The 17286-nt window shown below is 33.5% G+C and overlaps 1 protein-coding gene across 4 annotated transcripts in view; it reads right to left on the bottom strand.

Annotated features, from left to right (window-relative positions):
* Window positions 1–350: 350 nt before the first annotated feature.
* Window positions 351–17286, bottom strand: part of MORC1 (MORC family CW-type zinc finger 1) — a 53391-nt gene continuing 36455 nt past the window's right edge. For 3 of the 4 annotated variants that reach the window (XM_039364989.1, XM_039364990.1, XM_039364992.1), the window contains 8 exons: window positions 15202–15288; window positions 11708–11783; window positions 10665–10764; window positions 8662–8805; window positions 7532–7622; window positions 3464–3514; window positions 2182–2364; window positions 351–901 (listed from right to left, as the gene is read on the bottom strand). In XM_039364989.1, coding sequence (XP_039220923.1) covers window positions 821–901; window positions 2182–2364; window positions 3464–3514; window positions 7532–7622; window positions 8662–8805; window positions 10665–10764; window positions 11708–11783; window positions 15202–15288 — 813 coding nt within the window. In that variant the 3' untranslated portion in view covers window positions 351–820. The remainder of the gene's footprint in view (window positions 902–2181; window positions 2365–3463; window positions 3515–7531; window positions 7623–8661; window positions 8806–10664; window positions 10765–11707; window positions 11784–15201; window positions 15289–17286) is intronic. The other variant, XM_039364993.1, reaches the window with a different exon arrangement.

The following is a 17286-nucleotide window of genomic DNA, read 5'->3' as shown; positions in this document are numbered from 1 at the left end:
GGACTGTTAAGGCTTCACAAACCAGCCTAGATATCTGAGGTTTAGAAGCCACATGGAGAAAGTAATTAGTGATTTCAGAAAGAAAATAGGTTTATGTCAAAGAAAATGAAATGGAGAGAAAAACATGCAATAGATAGAAAAATCAAAACAGTATAAAAAAAGTCAGCTACAGATGATTATTTCAGGCTTCTAGAAAGAAAGCAGGAAAAAAGTATAGATTGGATACTTGAAATGATTGGAAGGAAGAGAAATATCCTGCAAATAATACTTAAACTCTATTAAGCTTAACTCTATTAAATGTTTCCATTAATAAGTACGTATCAATTACTTCAGTCAATAAGAGTAGTCAATCAAGCTGTAAATTAGCTTTATTTATGAGGTGTGGTAAATTTTAATAACTTGCCATAAAAAACTTTAATTTTCATACAAAAGTGCTCTATAATGTTTATGGAGTTATTTCAAAGCAATAAAAGTAAACAAAAACTATTTTAATAATTTCTGCAATAATTACAAAAGAATATTCAAAAGACTATAGAATACAAATCATTTAGCAAATATTTTCTTGCTAAACTTCACCCATATACTTCAGTGTAAATACTCTTCATAGACCAGTTCCAATAATTTCAAAATATAACAGGTAAATCATAAAGTGCAATTTAGAACTTTGTTTACACTATAACATGGAAGACTTCTGCAGAATAACTGTAGATTGTTTACCTTCTGTTAACTACATATATATCTTATTATACATTACAAAATGTTAAATACACTCCCATTTTCTTTATCCAGCAATGTAGATTCACTTATCAATGATTAGTATTTACAGGAACCAATTGATTTCTTGGTTTAGACATTCTTCCAGGATGGTATCAACTTGTTCCAGATTACTTATAACTAGATGCTGAAACAACAGACAGCAAAAATGCGTAGTATGTTATAGTAACAGCTCCAGAGAAAATTAACCTAAATAGCCCCTTTGGCCTAAACTATATATCACAGGCAACTCTCGTATGCAATGATTTTCTTAGAATGGGAAATTTAAATAGAAAAAATCACTAGAAAAGATAACTTTTATTCAGACATTTGGTTATGCATAATGTATGCTTTTCCTACTCCCAAACTCTGATACTTTTGTGTTCTATCCCAATCTTGTAAAGCTGCACAGGAAGATATGAACATTCATTTGGATGTGAATTTTTATTGTAATAGGGGATAGCTTTATCAGTTGTTCCAACTATATAAACAGAACGTACAGAGTGGGACAGCACAATCATTCTTATAACTGATTTCATATTTTATTCAGCCTTAAAGTGTAAAGAAGGCTAATCTCCATCAGAAAAATAGCAGCCAAGGAAAATATTTTCATCCTCAGCCTCCCTCCTGTTTTGCAAATCATTATTTCCTTTTCGGAATGGCTTTTTGGTATTTTAGTCTATATTTGGAGACCTGTACGTTAAGACCTGTGTGTGAATGTGTTGTATATAATTTTATTGGAAATTATATAATTTTATACCTTATCTTATTACTATTATTTTATTTTTTCAAATAATATATTAAAACAATAATTTATTGTATAATATCTGTTATTTCTGTGAGATGAACTTTAGAGCACCTGTATTGAAAATTCTAATAGAATCAATAGTAATATTCAAATTAAAATAACTGAATAATCTGGGATTCCATTTTATTTTGTTACACGGTTATATAAAAATAACTATTTAAGTAAGAATTTCAAGGACCAGCTTATCTAGTGTTTTAAATATCATTCTATGTATCAATACATAAAGATGGACATTAGAAGTATCTGCCAATAATATAATTTAGCTAATTATTTAAGTTTTAATTTATATCTCATTAAATGAAAGTATCCTACTGATCAGGGAAAATACATTCCTTCTTACTTTAATATTTCAATGGAAACAGAGCTTGCCAAACAAATGGCAACTTTAATATTTTCATTTTCCATTGCTTATCATTCTAAAAGCATAAATAGTCCATAAAGCTTTTAAAAAAATATTTCCTTGGCTTCCTAATGAACCTCATTTGGATTGCAGCCCTGTTGGAAATACTGAAACAAACCATATTTTATGTGACGTAGAATGATAATATTGAAATATAACTTTTGCAGAAATAAAAGTCATCTAATTGCATATAATATTGCAATTGAATAATAGCACTTACGGGATTCATTTTTGATAGCAATAGGGCTATTTTTCTACGAAGATGTTCAAGCTTTTTTTGTGCTGCTTTTACTTGCTCGTTGCGTAGATCAATTTGTCTTTTAATAACACAGACTTTTTGAAAGCAATGTTCTTCTTGAAGCTTGAGTTTTTGGGAAAGTTGTCTTTCATACTGTGAGAAATACTGAAATATATGCTTAAATGTTGGCAAATTACTACAAATTTTAAGCAAAGTTTTACATTCTACTGTGCAACATTCTTCCATCTATTAAAGAAACCATCCTCCTCCATTTAAACTGTTGCTCAACCTCTCTATGGAAAAAGCTCTCGACGTTTTCCATAGCACAATATCCAAGACACTATAAGCTTGCAATTCCCTCCCTCCTCCACAAAACAATATACATATTTCAACTATGAAACTGGCCACTGGAAGGAATTATAGATTGGTCATACAGCTAAGAATTCTCAAGTAGCAAGATTAGGAAATAAGCCTAAAACTGTGAATAATGCAGTGAAAATGCAGATTTCAGCTCCACTTTTAAGTGATAATAGGCGGTTATAAACTCTAACGCTAATGCCCTTACATCAAAGATAAAGAATCCCCAAATGTCTTGTGTGGTTCTAAGAGTTCTTATTAAATTAGTATTTCCCAAAGTGAGGAGAAAAAAATATTTAAAACCTATCATATTAGCTATAGCTACTTTTTATTCAATTTAAAGGTTAATACAAATAAACTGAATTTAATTTTTGTCCTTAGCCTAGACCTTACCCAACATTATTCAAAAGCCTATAAAATGTGCATCCCTGCTTAACACGATTAGGTTTGAGTGAAATACTAGTCTTTGTTCTGCTGTTTGCCCTAATGTCTCAAAAAGATATTTTGCTGCTGAATCTGGAGATTTGATTTATAGCATAATTACCTTGGCTATATTTTAAAGCTAGCTCTTCAGGCTCTGCTCCTGAAGTTAAGTATATAAATAGAATACAGATAACTTTTGTTTTAGATTAGAAAAATATCTCTATTCACAAAACAAGATCAGTATAAATACAAGAAGATGGTTTTCAATGACAAGACTAAGACTTGCACATAATTCCAACAGAATTTGTAACAAGTATTAAATTTCAAAGCTAGCAGCTGAATAATAGTTTTACATGTATTAATTAAGCATACTATGAAGCGGTGCAATCTCATGAATTGCATCTCACTATTATTTTTTTCAAGAATCTATTACCAATGATGAAAAATCAGTTCAGAAAATATTTGTTATATTTTTATGTTTTACCTGATCGATGGATAAAATGACAGTCTTATTGTGATCCCGATGTCTTTTTAACTATTTTTACAAAAATAAAAGGAAGTACATAGGAATTGTTATCACATAGCTTAATCATATAAAGAATCAAACTACAATGACTTTAATCATAGTTTTGCCTTTCAAAAGTAGAAATATTTCAAAAAGAATTAAATTCATATTAGACCTAATATAGACAGTTTGGTTTAGTGATTAAGATACTAGGCTAGGAACTGGGAAACCCAAGTTCTTATCCTGTAATATCTACAAAAGACAGATAATTAACTTTTGTCATCGCTAGGAAAAGATAATGGAAAATCATTTCTAAAAGTATTTTCAAGAAAATTGCATGGAGTTGTCTATGCAGTCATCAGGAATCAAAACTTGTTCAAAGTCACCAAAACACACACAAACAAAAGAAGAAAGATCTAAAAATGCTTTAGCTCTCATAGACAAAAATGGAACAGAAATAATGAAAATAATAAATGAAATAAAAATGGCCTTCAAATACTAAAGTTACACATATCTCAGTACCAATTTGAGATTATATCTCCACCCTGCAATTTAGATTGTGAAGAAGATCTTATGTATGGTGGTGTCCTTAAGACAGTGCTTCTCAATTATTTTCTGTCATGCCCCCTTAGGAAGAAGAAAACATTTCTCACCCCCCCGCGCGACTGTCTATCCAATTGGGTCCTTTGCGTGTGTCACGTGCGTCCAATATGACAGTATTTGCCAAGGTCAAACGAGCCCCCCTTTACGGAGCCTCGTGCCCCCCCCGGGAGGCCCGCCCCACTATTTGAGAAGCACTGCCTTAAGATAAGCAGAATGATAGCTGGAGAATGATATTGCATTGGCTATAAAGTAATACAAAAGAAAATTTATATCAGAATCTGAATTTAATTAAGAAACCTTGTCCACTTTTTAAATGTAAAACCAATATCTGATTGTTATTTCAAAAAGAGAGATCAGAATTTCTGTAAAAAGCAAGTAACATGGATTTTCAATGGCTATGCAACTAAGATTTGCATTTATTCACTGATTTAAAAGTAATAAATTGTAATAAATACACAAGGAGACTTAACAAAAATTTGAAAATTACAATAAAATTAATTATCTTGTTTTAATTATTTATATTATGACTTTACACTTTGTAATAGTTTTATATTGTAACCCATACTGAGTATAGTGAATTTGTGGCATATACAACTTTACAAACAAAATAGTTTAGCATGATTCATTGCTCAATTTCATCCCCTATGTTGAGAAAACAAATAAATTATGGAAAATAGAATTCTGTATGAAACTATTTATGCTCACTTAGCCACCAGATGTTTGCCAGTGGAAATTTGCAAGGCAGTATAAGGAGGAATCCGTAAGTAATTTTCCTTCTAAGATAAGAGTCTATATTAGAAGGCCTAAGAAGTGAAGAACTATAAGCCTTTCTGATGTCGGTGCCTTTAGAAACAAAAATGAAGATGAAGAAATTTGCAGTTGTGACATGCAATATCTCTAGCAAGTTTGTTCTTCTGCCTAAGAACCGGGCATATATTTGCAGAATCAACAAACTTGACAACAGTTCTTGAAGAATATGTGAAAGGATGGAGTAGCGGGTGGGGGGGGGGGATGCTTTGACTGTAGCTAACCTAATGAGAAAACAGACTACCTAATAGAATGATTAGTTCAGACAAAGAAGGTATTAGAACATAAACTCATAGTGAAAGAAAGGAGCCAAGTAATATAAATCAAGAAGCCCAGAGGATAATGGTAACAATTGGAAGCAAGAGATACAGATGATGTTCTGCAGTACTAGAATTCAGAAACAGTTTTCAGGTTCTCTTAGGCTCTGAATTTTCAGAAGCAGGAATAGAAGCAAAACAGGACAATTAATATCTACATAAAGGAGTTGTGATAGTGAATTTGAAACTGAAACAAGGAAGTTTCAAGTATAGTAAATTTGATTAGGTTAGGGGGGCTTTAAATGAATGACTGGCTATGTACATGATGCCAATTGGAGAGTCTGTTTCTGAGATAAATGTCTGAGTTTCCTGGTAAGTGTTAGCAGGAGATAGATTTAACCCCCTCAGAAAAAAGGAAGAAAAGGCAAAAATGTATTTGGGGAAAGCATAGTGAGTTTGATTAGGGTTAGAAGAGCTTTAAATTTAATCTTTATGGATTGGAGATGAAAACCTTGAAATAAGAACTTTAGATAAAGGTTTAGGTGCTAGAGAAAAAAGTGACATTGGAAATATAGCCTATTTAAACATTCAATTAAGAATAAGAAAGAAAACTGGGTCATAAGGTTCAGGGCATTTGTTGGCTATACATTAAATCTCAGAATACAGAACAAGATGAGTTTGAACTCTTAATACAAGAATATGAATATAATTTTCCAGGTATAATAGAAACTTGGTGCGATATCAGTGAAAAACAGCAGCTGAAGGACATTTGCTTGAAAGAAATAGAAGCAACAGAAGAGAAGGTCTTGAACTATATATACTAAAAGTATTTATTATGTTAAGAAACTCAGAATGAATGAATGAGGCAGTGCTGTAAACAACATCTAAATAAAAATGAGGATAAATAAAACTGTTGCTAATGTCTACTTTTAGCTGCCTAATGAAAGTAAAGATACATATGATGTCTTCCAACAGCAAATTATTTATCTTCAAAGAAAAATGGGAAGTTATAACTGCAATCCAGTCTGCATCAGGTCTCTGAGTTTTCAGTTTGCCCTGTCCGAAACAGTCTTATTCATTTCTGCATTAAAGTTTGTCTAATTTTACATTCAACACTGGAGTAAACTGGTATTTCCCTCACTGGTCTTGCTGACAACTTTCTCCTTTGGAGGGTTGAGGAAGGCATAAAGTATCAAGTATCCTTCACAAGATGCTCATTAGTGTGGAAAACATAACTGAAGAAGTGGAAATGACTATGTAATGCTAGTAAAAGCAATTAATGGGAAAATAAACTCAAGATAGGTGGAAATTCCTAAAAAAGGGAAATTTAAAATTACAAAAAATGAAAGCTAGAAAAAGACTATATAAAAAGCTCACTGAAGATATAAAAATTATGGGTCATAGCTAGAGTTCTTCACTGGTACCTCATCAAACTAGACAGAGCATAAAATGGAATCCAATCCTTGGCCATCTTTTCTTTAATATTTTTATTAAGGACTTGGATGAAAAGATAGCACCATGCTTAGCCATTGAGTAGTTAGCTCCAAACCTGTTAGGATATCTTAATATAGTCCTTACGTTATAATGGCAATTGGGACCAGCATTGTCATCAGTAAGCAACGTTGTCGTAAAGTGTATAGCATTATGTGACCTAATGACTTAGTGAAGACAATCCTGGCAGTCCCAGTTTTCACTGCAACCCCATGATGCATGGGTCCTTAAGCCAAAGTTCCGGCAATCCTAGTTGCTTCCATTGAGTGAATCTCGTGTTGTCATCAGGTAAGAACCCACCCGGATCCCAATCATTCTGGTAAAAATGTAAGAAACTGTCTCTACTTCAACTCTCCCAATCTACCCATTTTCACATCTCTGTCCTTTTGACTCTCTTTGGCACAGAGGCCAAGGCCTCTGCTTGCATGTTGGCCAGGTCCTTCTCCTTCCATGCGATGAACATGTCCTTCTAGATGGGGGTCTTCTTTTGTGCCAGCACAGCCAGGACCTTCTTTTTTATACCAGCCAGATCTTTTTACAAATGGAGGCCCTAGCCAAGATGTGGAAGCCCTGGCCAGCTCATCACTGGCTGCGCCAGTGCAAAAGGCAGTGTGAATGAAGGCCCGGCTGATACAGTACTGGCAAGGGCAGCTAGAGGCAGCAAGTAGGCAGATGGAAAAAAGTGTTTATCAATGCCTGAATTTTGTTCATATGTCTACAGTGGTGCTGCAATAGAACTTTGAGGTCATAAGTCCCTTCAATCAGCATCATCATAACTTTGAATGGTTGCTGAATAAATGATGTTCAGTAAGAATACTAATAACTATATATTATATTGGCACATATATGTTGACACATTTATTTTAATATAATTTAAATGTTCACTCACATTGAACATAGATAAAACATCTTCTGGGCACATAGATGTAATATGTTCTCTTGATTTATCATGTTCAGGTAAAAAATAGAGCAATATTTCCCTGAAAACAAAGCATTGCAGCAAAATAAACAGCCATACATGCCAGGCATTACATGGTTCTAGAAACTTCATGAAGGGGAAAATCTCATGGATGTTTTTAAGGGGGAGAATGTACATACAATGCTTTCTTCTTTCTATTAGTAAGAATGGCATTCCTAGAGACTCAGAATCCAGCTTAATACCATATATTCAAACTTATGAGAGTATATTTTATGAATTGATAAAATAGAAACATCTACAAATGGTGATAATATGTAAATCTGTTATCTTTAAAGACACAAGACCCTTTATTGAAACCAGGTTGATACACAGCCACTATATATTTTACCAAAGAATTTAGGCATTGCTGTGTTCAACTGAAATTATTGCTGTTTTTACAACATTCCAGTCCTTAAAACTACACTTCGGTAAATTAACACATTAAAACAATAATGAATTGCTTTTAAAATCCATTTAACCAATTTGTTTTCTCACTTAAAGGAGTAAAAAAAAAAGGTATTCCTGAGTTTCTATTCCTATCCCAAAGGAGTTCCGTGTAGTAATTAGCACCTTTGGGAGCAATTAGCAGTTCAGAAAGATTTTTCTTGTAGGAGAAAAATGAATAAGCTCTTTATACTGCATTGTGACTGACTGTATCCTAATGCGGGGATTCCCCATGTCCAAAGTAGAGTGGATAATGCAACAGAGTTTAACAAAAAAGTACAATTGTACTTTTTCAAAGATGTGCTGTTCAAATTGTCATGTCTGTCTGAAAATGTAAATTCTTTTGATTACCTACTTAGTAAAATAAAAAAGTGCAATACCTCCCCCCAACCTAATTTTAATTGTGGTTCTTACTGAAACAGTGCATGGAGAATTTTATATAAGGTATCTTCAATACTGATTTCACAGAATGCAACTATACTTTAAGTGGCCATCTTACTGGTATGAAATTCAGCCTAAAAATATGACTTTGCACTGTTTACAAGGATTCACACTGACTAAAGTATATTTATATTCCTTTATATACTTTATAAACTTAAGTCTTTAGGACCACTCACTTGATACGAGATGTTAATAGCTGAATCATCTTGGTTTCATTTATGTTCTGGGAACTTTCAGTTATGTGTGAAGAAACTGTTACTAACTTCTCTGCCACAATATGGACTTGATCTTTTTCTTCTTTTGTAGCTGCTATGGATCCACTAAATAGAAACACCATAGTCATTATTACAAATTTTACATTATACCCAGTGTAAGCACATAGAAACACATTGAAAACACAACGTTAAATTCTAATTAAAAAGATCAGATTGTGCACTTTTAAATCATCTTTATTTAATAATCTAGTTTAGACACCTCCTGTTATTCAATGATTGCTAAGCCAAATGAACAAATAATCAGATTGGGCTTAAGCTGCTATATTTATATCAGTATGATACTAGATCTTAGAATCACCCTATCAGCTCCTCAATGTATTTCTTTTCCTAAGCCTTTCATTTTCGGGTTCTGCCATTCTGTTGGGATGGGGGAGGGTTGAGCTTAGGGGGGGGGAAGTGACCTATGTATCTTCTACAATATATTTCCTTTGCTTTATTCTATCCTCTTTGAAGTACCTTACTTGGGGCGTGAATGGAGGGAGGAATGTGCCTCCAGCTATCTGCCTTATCTTCAGTCAGATGGGAAGGAGCCACAGAGAAAGCTGATAGCCTTAAGAACGGTGCCTAATCGCTTGTTTCCCACAATTTAACACCTATGGATTGGTGCAAATCAAACTGGCTGGTTGGACATTTTGGAGGGGTTTGAAAGGGTTCTTTAATGTAACGTTCCACGTGGGAAATCCTTAGATCCTGCCTTACTCTCCTGCTATCAATGACTTCCAATAAAAGTTCCTGTTGAAACCATGCAAGTTTCAAGATTTCTGCTTTCTTGGGAGAAGTAATTGAGGCAGATCCTTATAGAGCCTTCCAATATTATTTACATTTATGAGAACTCTGTGAAGATCATTAGGTCACTTGAGTTGGCATTGTGTTGCCTGCTCAAGATTTCTCAGCGGACTTTGCAATTGAAATTTACAAATTCAGATATTTTCTCAGTCTGCTTACATTTTCAAAGCACAATATTTCTTGTCTATAGGATGTTAAGTAAATCCCATAAATTTAGTTCTCTATAAAACGAGGGGAGGCAGAATAGAACTTTTCAAATGTTTAGGTCCTACTGTTTTTTCATGAGGAAGTCATGCTCAAATGTATATAGCAAACTAATTCTGAGGATGTGTGACCAGTCATAGCATTCATGCATGACTTCCAAAGAAATTGCTTTATAAACATGCATGGTTAGACATGCTTTCAACAAATAAAATTGAAATCTGGCTTTAACTGCACTGAGAATTAACATTCATCAAGATAGAGCATTAACAGTTTTTAAAATAATTTAATATGAATCATATACTGTTTTAGTATATGCTTATATCTAATTTTTAAAATTAATCACATTTCTAATTAATAAGTAATCATAAATTTTCTTTGCAGTGGCATTTGCTTTGTACAATCAGAAATAACTTAATGGAAAAATTCTACTTGAATACTTATATTTCAAAGCATGTTTCCCTCTGATCGAGCAGAATTAATATTTACTAGATTGATGCTTTTCTAATATTACATGCATATATTTTTGTATTTACCAATGTTAAGCAAACTATTTTAACCACATTTATTATATGCAATTAAAACAATACCTTGACTTTGTTCAGTCCTCGTCATTAAAACTATTGCAATGTTATAGAGTATGTATTTCATTTTTATATAATGCATTTCACTTATTAATTTCATATCCTGCCTTTCTTCTAGCATTTTGAAATTACATACACTGCATTCCATTCTATTTTTTTCCCAAACAATTCCCTCTATGCAGTAGATTGAACTGAGTAACCAGTCAAAGCCCATGTAGCATAGTTCTGTGGTTGAGTTGGACTTGATCAATTTTCCTGAATCCTAGGCTAACACTAAACAGTGCTAATAGAAGAAATCCAGAATTTGTCTACCAAGTGTTCCAATTCACTCACCTTTTTGAGTTTGCTGATAGTATATACCTTTTTTTAGATTTTCCATGCTTGTTTAGACCAAGGAAATTGTCTGCTATTTCTTCAGGCTGTTCCTGTTTTTCTTCATGTGGTTTAAACATTTAAGATAATAATAAACAAAGTTATTAATCATGGATTTAACCAGATGGGCACGATAAGAAAACTGGAGAACTTCCTGAAAGCTGGGGTTTTGAAAAAAATGACTGGAAATGTAGTTATGTGTTAATTGGTTATATTAGCCAATAAATTGTACAAGAATTTGAACTTGGTCATGACTTGACCAACATGAGCTTCATTATGATTTCCAATTATTTAGGACATGAAAACTCTCATGTGGAAGTTCATCTTTTGAAGGATGTTCCATAATACAATTACAGAATGTGCAAAAAACCCCCAAACCCCGTTAAATATTACACTATGAGTTGTATAACTGCTGCAGGGCAGAGATTACTAAAAATCTTTTAGAGATGTCTTCCATTCCTGATCACCAGTGTTATTAGACAGCAACAAAAACTTTTCCTTCTTCCTTTAATATCATATAACAATACTATTTTTAAATGCAGTGCATATTAGAACATGCCTATAATACCACATATACTGTTATTATGGTTACCATCTACAATACAGGCATAAAGAGTTCTCTGCAGTTTATTCAGTAAACACCTTCTAATGACCATTTTGATGTTGTGATTATACAGTATCCTAGTACTTCAATTGTTTTTACCTTGTACCCAGAGAGCAGGTATTAGCAACGAAACACAAAAGTAAAAATTCCCAACTTCTGCAATAGCTTCATCCAATAACCCCTTTCCCCGCCCCCTTAGCACATTTAAGATATAAAATAACATCTGGATGTAAGATTGTTACAACAGACATGTCAAACTTGCAACATCACACAACATATCAAAGCTTTTTTGCCATTGCCAGCAATGGGGTGGGCATGGTTTCCTGATGACGCGTCCGGCCCACGGGCTGGCAGTTTGATACCCCTGACATACAAGTTCAGAGTTCAACATAAACATTACCTTTTTGCATTAAAAAACATCCTGCAAACAATTCATTCTTTGGCAGATCTTCAGTTTCGCTATCAGATGATATGATCTGCAGTGAAACACTTTGGTTATAAATTAGTAGCATGCAAGTCCTAAATAATTAACTTCAACTTAAAATTTATTACTCACACATCTTGATTTTTCTTTTTATTATTCACACACTTTAATTTTTGCATTGGAGGAATAACTATATATTTCCTTATCTACTTTCTTGGAAACTATTATAGGTTAGAAACAACCGTTTGCCCTATTTAATAAAACAAGTAAGAAGTGAGATATTTGATATTTTACAAACATGTGTCCCCCCCCCCTCCAGTTTGCAAGGAACTTTTTGCTTCTAGACCATCAGCTATTAAGAAGTATTTTAAGGAAAAAGAATTCTCTTCCTAATTTGATGCTGGCCAATAAAGAATTGTAAGTCTTTCTTCAAGGTTTCCTGGGTGTACTATATGTAGAAAAACAACAAAGATTTACTATTACATTTACATTCCAAATGGACTCTGTGAATGCAAACAAAATTCATTTTAATTTCTGGTTATTATGCATTTTATGATGCAAATGATTCTTAAGTTATTCTAAAATGTTTGTTTTGCATTTTCTGGAAGCCAATTGTTTTCTTTTCCATAATGCTACTTAACATTAGTCTCCAAAGTGACTGTAAAATAGTATCTTTAAATGCTAATATGCAGTAACATAATTAACTGACAATGGTTAATTCTTTTAAGCATGTGCAAATTATACCAGTGTAATTGTTTAGAGACTGTCTTTTTCTTCATTAGAGACAGACTGTACAGTATTTTTGACAAACCAAACAGTGAAGACATATGAGTCATAAGTAATAAAGAGCATTTCAAAGCAGAATTTTAGAAAGTTGTATGCACGCAGCATAGCAACATTATACTATATGATCTGTAATGAAAACTGGGGTTTTTTTTTGCAAGAATATAATACAGAAATACAAGTGAATGAGATGTTTATTCCCAAGTATGTTAAATAAATCTTTTAGTAGTAACAATCAGAAGAAGAATGTTATACAGTTGGTGGCATCTAGCCAGTTACAGCTGATCTCTAAAGTGGGGTAGGACCTTGCTGGACCTTTTCAGTTCTCTAGTGAGGAAAGAGGAAGTTCAAGAGTTGTAGGCCACTCTGGAAGGGGAACAATAAACATCCAGAGGAAGATAATAGTATACAACTTCTGTATACAAGAAAACTATATGGGTAGTCCATAGTTACTAAAATCAAGCTCAGATTGAGTCTTCATTTATTTGTTAGTCAATCAAAGTATACTGCAGCCAAACACCAGAATAGAATAAAGCAATTAACTATTTAAAAGTAGAAGAGGAGGACCGAATATAGAACACAAGCTAAAAAAAAATACACAATAATATAATACCTGATTAATCATCTCAAACCCAAAAAATCACCAGGAGATGATCTTTTCACTGCTCAAATTATTCACAATAATATAAAGTGGTATATTCCAGTCTTAGCTTCCCTGTTCTCTCTGCTATTTAGCTCTTTGCAACAATTCCACTGCATTCTGGTCTCATGTTATTCAAATTTGACATAACTCCAGTGGTCTGTCAGAACGCTTCTGATTTTTTTTCACCAAAGTTAGCACAGACATATCCCAATACTATTTTATGTGGATGATAGAATCATTCTGTCCCAGATTGGCCTAGGTTAAGATCATTCACCACCCACTGCACAGATTATGACGTTAACAATACATATTGAAAACAACCCTGCTATTTGCTAAGTGCCTCCAAATTTACAAGTGACAATGAAATGGGCACAAACTCAACAGTTCTTAGATGCCTTGGAATTGAGTTTCAGGCTTCTGGATTATGTAAGTCAGAAGACCCAAAGTTCAGCCTCAGCAACTGAAACTTTTTACAGGACAGAAATGCCTTTTTACTATAGCTGCCATAAGCTCCTTACAAAGTATCTGAAGTTAATTTTTTTCCCTATAGGACTGACCCCATAGACATAAACAGACAATTTTAGTGCCATGTGAAAGTGATAGCTTCTTGATAAAATGTACTTTTATAGCTTTTCATAGGAGGCTCTCCTTCTTCTGGGATATGAACAAGCCAAGAGAATTCTAATTTACAAGTTCAAGAAGGCCATCTCTATTGCTAATGTTTTCCTGAGCAGCCAGTCTTGTACGTTCAATCTGATGAGATACTTAAAACCACATTATACTATCCAAGCTGAGAAGAGCCTTAACACTGGTTAAATGTTTGAGTTAACACTCAATTCAATGTTCAATACAAAAAATAATAATAATCTATATGCTATTCGACTATATATGTGTCATGCAGGCACCATAGAATCTACTGCCTACATTTTACTATCTTGCTATTTTTTTATATAGATGTTAAATTTTGTTTTATGTCTCCTTATCTGATAAAGTACCCAAGTCATTCTGATTTTCTATACAAACTCCGCTTTCGTATCAAAATATTCTACTTTCCTAAATGGTGACAAATTCTATTTCCCAACATGATCAAATCTTGATTTAATCTCCATCTCTTAACATAATGTAATTGTGGCTAACTTTTGAACAACATTAAATAAGTATATATAGTTAAGTAGGTGTTACATTATTTCAACTTAGCTTTAACTTATAATTTTAGTTTATGTCTTAGTTTTAGATAAATAACATTCTTAACAGAAAAGAATATATATAACTCATATGTAACATAGTTCAGAATTGAACTGTGGAGAATTGGTGCTATCTAAATTTGGTTGTTTGCATGTAGAAATTTCATTACACAATCAAACAGAAAATACTATTCTAATCAAAGAACTACCGTGGCCAAAACCACACTCCCACTAAAACTTGCAGGGCAAACTACTGCATATATAAAGGGAGAAAATCCCACACTCACTCGTACTGTTGATGTTACCTAGATGGATAATGAAATGTCTACAAGCAAACAACCAAGCTAAGAGAAGACTAAGAACTCCACAAGTAGCACTGTTTTTTGGTTCTACATACACAATTTACACTAGTAATGATAGTGATAATGTTTCTATTATTCCTTAGCTTATGTTTTATATTAAACTTTGACTGAATGCAGATCTATTAATTTGATTATTGAAGAAGTGTGATAGCGGAGTATGTAGATTTTAGTGTAAGTTACAAAAATAGAGATTGATTTGTTTCAACCTGGATCTATCCAGAGCATATACTTTAAGATTTAGGAAAAAAAAAAAAAAAAACAGAAAACGAACATGACATACACTTCCATTCAAGAAGATTCCCTTCCCACTTTTGTTCAGTCAAGCTTAATTTAGCTATCAGAATCAATATATGTAAAGTTATCCCAGGTAGATTCCCTAAATCCTCAAATGCCCTCTTGGCTTTTGAAAACAGCTCCCATTCCTCCCTTGGAACAGATTTAAATGTAACTTATAGGGTCAGATCGAGGAAAAGCAAAGCAAAACAAACAGACTCTTACATAAATGATTTCTGGCTTGTTATCTGATTCAATTTTCAATTCAGGTTCTTCATAATACAATCTTTCAAAATGTACTGAAGGTAGCATCTGTATGAGAATTATTTAACAATAGTTAATGAAAACTGAAAGGCTAAGTGTTGGACTTATAAAATAAGAACTGCCTTGCTCAAATTATTTACAAATTTAAATCAATTATAAACAGTAAATAAACAACCTCAACATTTAAGAAAGCTAATCTTTTGTACAAATGCCCTAAACTGTAGTCTATTTCTTCTGCATTCTTGTTCTATTAACAGTTGTTTTCCCATTTTTAAAACTGTAAACAATACAATGTGGTAGTATAAAAACTATTTGGACAAATGATGAGGTGTAATGCAACTGCCCCAACCTGATAATTTATACATATGTGGAACAGAATTATGATGGCACAAGATTAGGATCAAAAGGCTACCTATTATCAAAACTAGGTAGATGCATGTTTGCACTGTACAATATACAGTACAAACAGGCTATCCACTATAACAGAGGTCCCCAACCTTTTGGGCACCAGGGACTGGATCATGGAGAGAGCTTTTTCTGGGGACTGGAGGGGGCGTGGTTTCATGTACTGCCTGCTTCCCGCGGATGGGGCTTTGCTAGTTTGCGCTGACTCATTTCTGGCATGCTGCGGCCCAATGCTGGTCCACGGACTGGGGGTTGGAGACCCCTGCACTATAAGACCCAGCAATGATAGTCTGAGAATGGGATGGAAAGCAAGCAGAGAAGAAAGGAGATATGGAGAGAGAAAGGAATGAAGAAAGGAAGAACAATACAATCTACTCAACTCACAGTCTTTGAATCCCTAGAAGGCAAGATGTGCAACATCTGAAATGCCTCTACCTCTCCCACATCTCTCACTTCCCATAAGCCACTTCCCTTTATTAGTCTGAACTTTTAAAAAGTTATTTTAAAATACTGTTTATTGAAATAAGATCAGATAGGTTTATGTTCCATATGAACATCTATTAGACTGGATATAGAATGTGCATTAATTCCACCGAAAAAACATGAGATGCATGATTATATATGTGATTTACAGCCAACTTGCAAATAGTGTATAAAGAAATATATGTATCTATACATCTATGCAAGCATCTCAAGACTTGATTTCACTCTAACATTGTCTCTCCCTTTTAAGTGTCTTAAGCCCTGCCTTTCTCTGTGGATATGTCTGTTTTTTCCCCAAACTTTTTAAATAGTAATTTTATTAAAACATTACAAGTAAAAAAGATAAAAGTGAATAAAGGAATAAAAAGAAAAAATAGAATGTGCAGAAAAGAAACAAATAGAAATAAAAAAATAGGGAAAAAAAGAATATAGGTAGTCTTTGACATAGGACCATATTGGAGCCTGCCCATTATGGTCATAAAATGGGTTGGTCATGTGATTTTATGTCTGTAGGTTTTTTTGTGATAGTTGTTAAATGATGCCAAGAATGCAAAGCAAATGCTGCAGTCTATAGGAGAACACCATAGTCATTAAGTGAACCATTGGTTCCCTATGAACATGTTTTTTTTATAAGTGCTGATTTTCAGAAAAATCATCATAAAATGTGGGCACATGACCATGGGATGCTGCAAATTGCTGTAAATGTGGCCATGTTGCCATGTGCCCAAAGTTTAGAACTTCGAATCTGGGTCCAGACCCTTTTTTGGGTTAGTTGTAACTTGAATTGTTACTGAGTCAGGGGTCCCCAACCCCCAGTCCATGGACTGGCACCACTCTGCAGCATGCATACAAGCAAAGCTCCATTTGCAGGATGCAGGCAGCACACAAAACCATGCCCCCTCCAGTCCACAGAAAAACTTTTCTCCACAGAACCAGTCCCTGGTGCCCAAAAGGTTGGGAATTCCTTCACTAAATGATTGGGTGTAAGTCAAAGACTACCTATATAGTTTTAAAAAAGATTTCTTTCTCAACATCATTTGATTTTATACACTCATTTAGCAATCTATTTAACAAAATCCCATAATGCAAACAAAAACTCACGTTTATATTACAATACAAATTATTAAGTACACTGTAACTATTGTCAAGCTTTTCTTT

This window comes from Crotalus tigris, unplaced genomic scaffold, assembly GCF_016545835.1.
Source record: "Crotalus tigris isolate CLP2741 ecotype Arizona unplaced genomic scaffold, ASM1654583v1 scf7180000019944.6993514239:2294586, whole genome shotgun sequence".
Taxonomy (NCBI): Eukaryota; Metazoa; Chordata; class Lepidosauria; order Squamata; family Viperidae; genus Crotalus; species Crotalus tigris.
The sequence above is the reverse complement of the archived record's forward strand: the minus strand, read 5'-3'. Positions and strand labels throughout refer to the sequence as shown.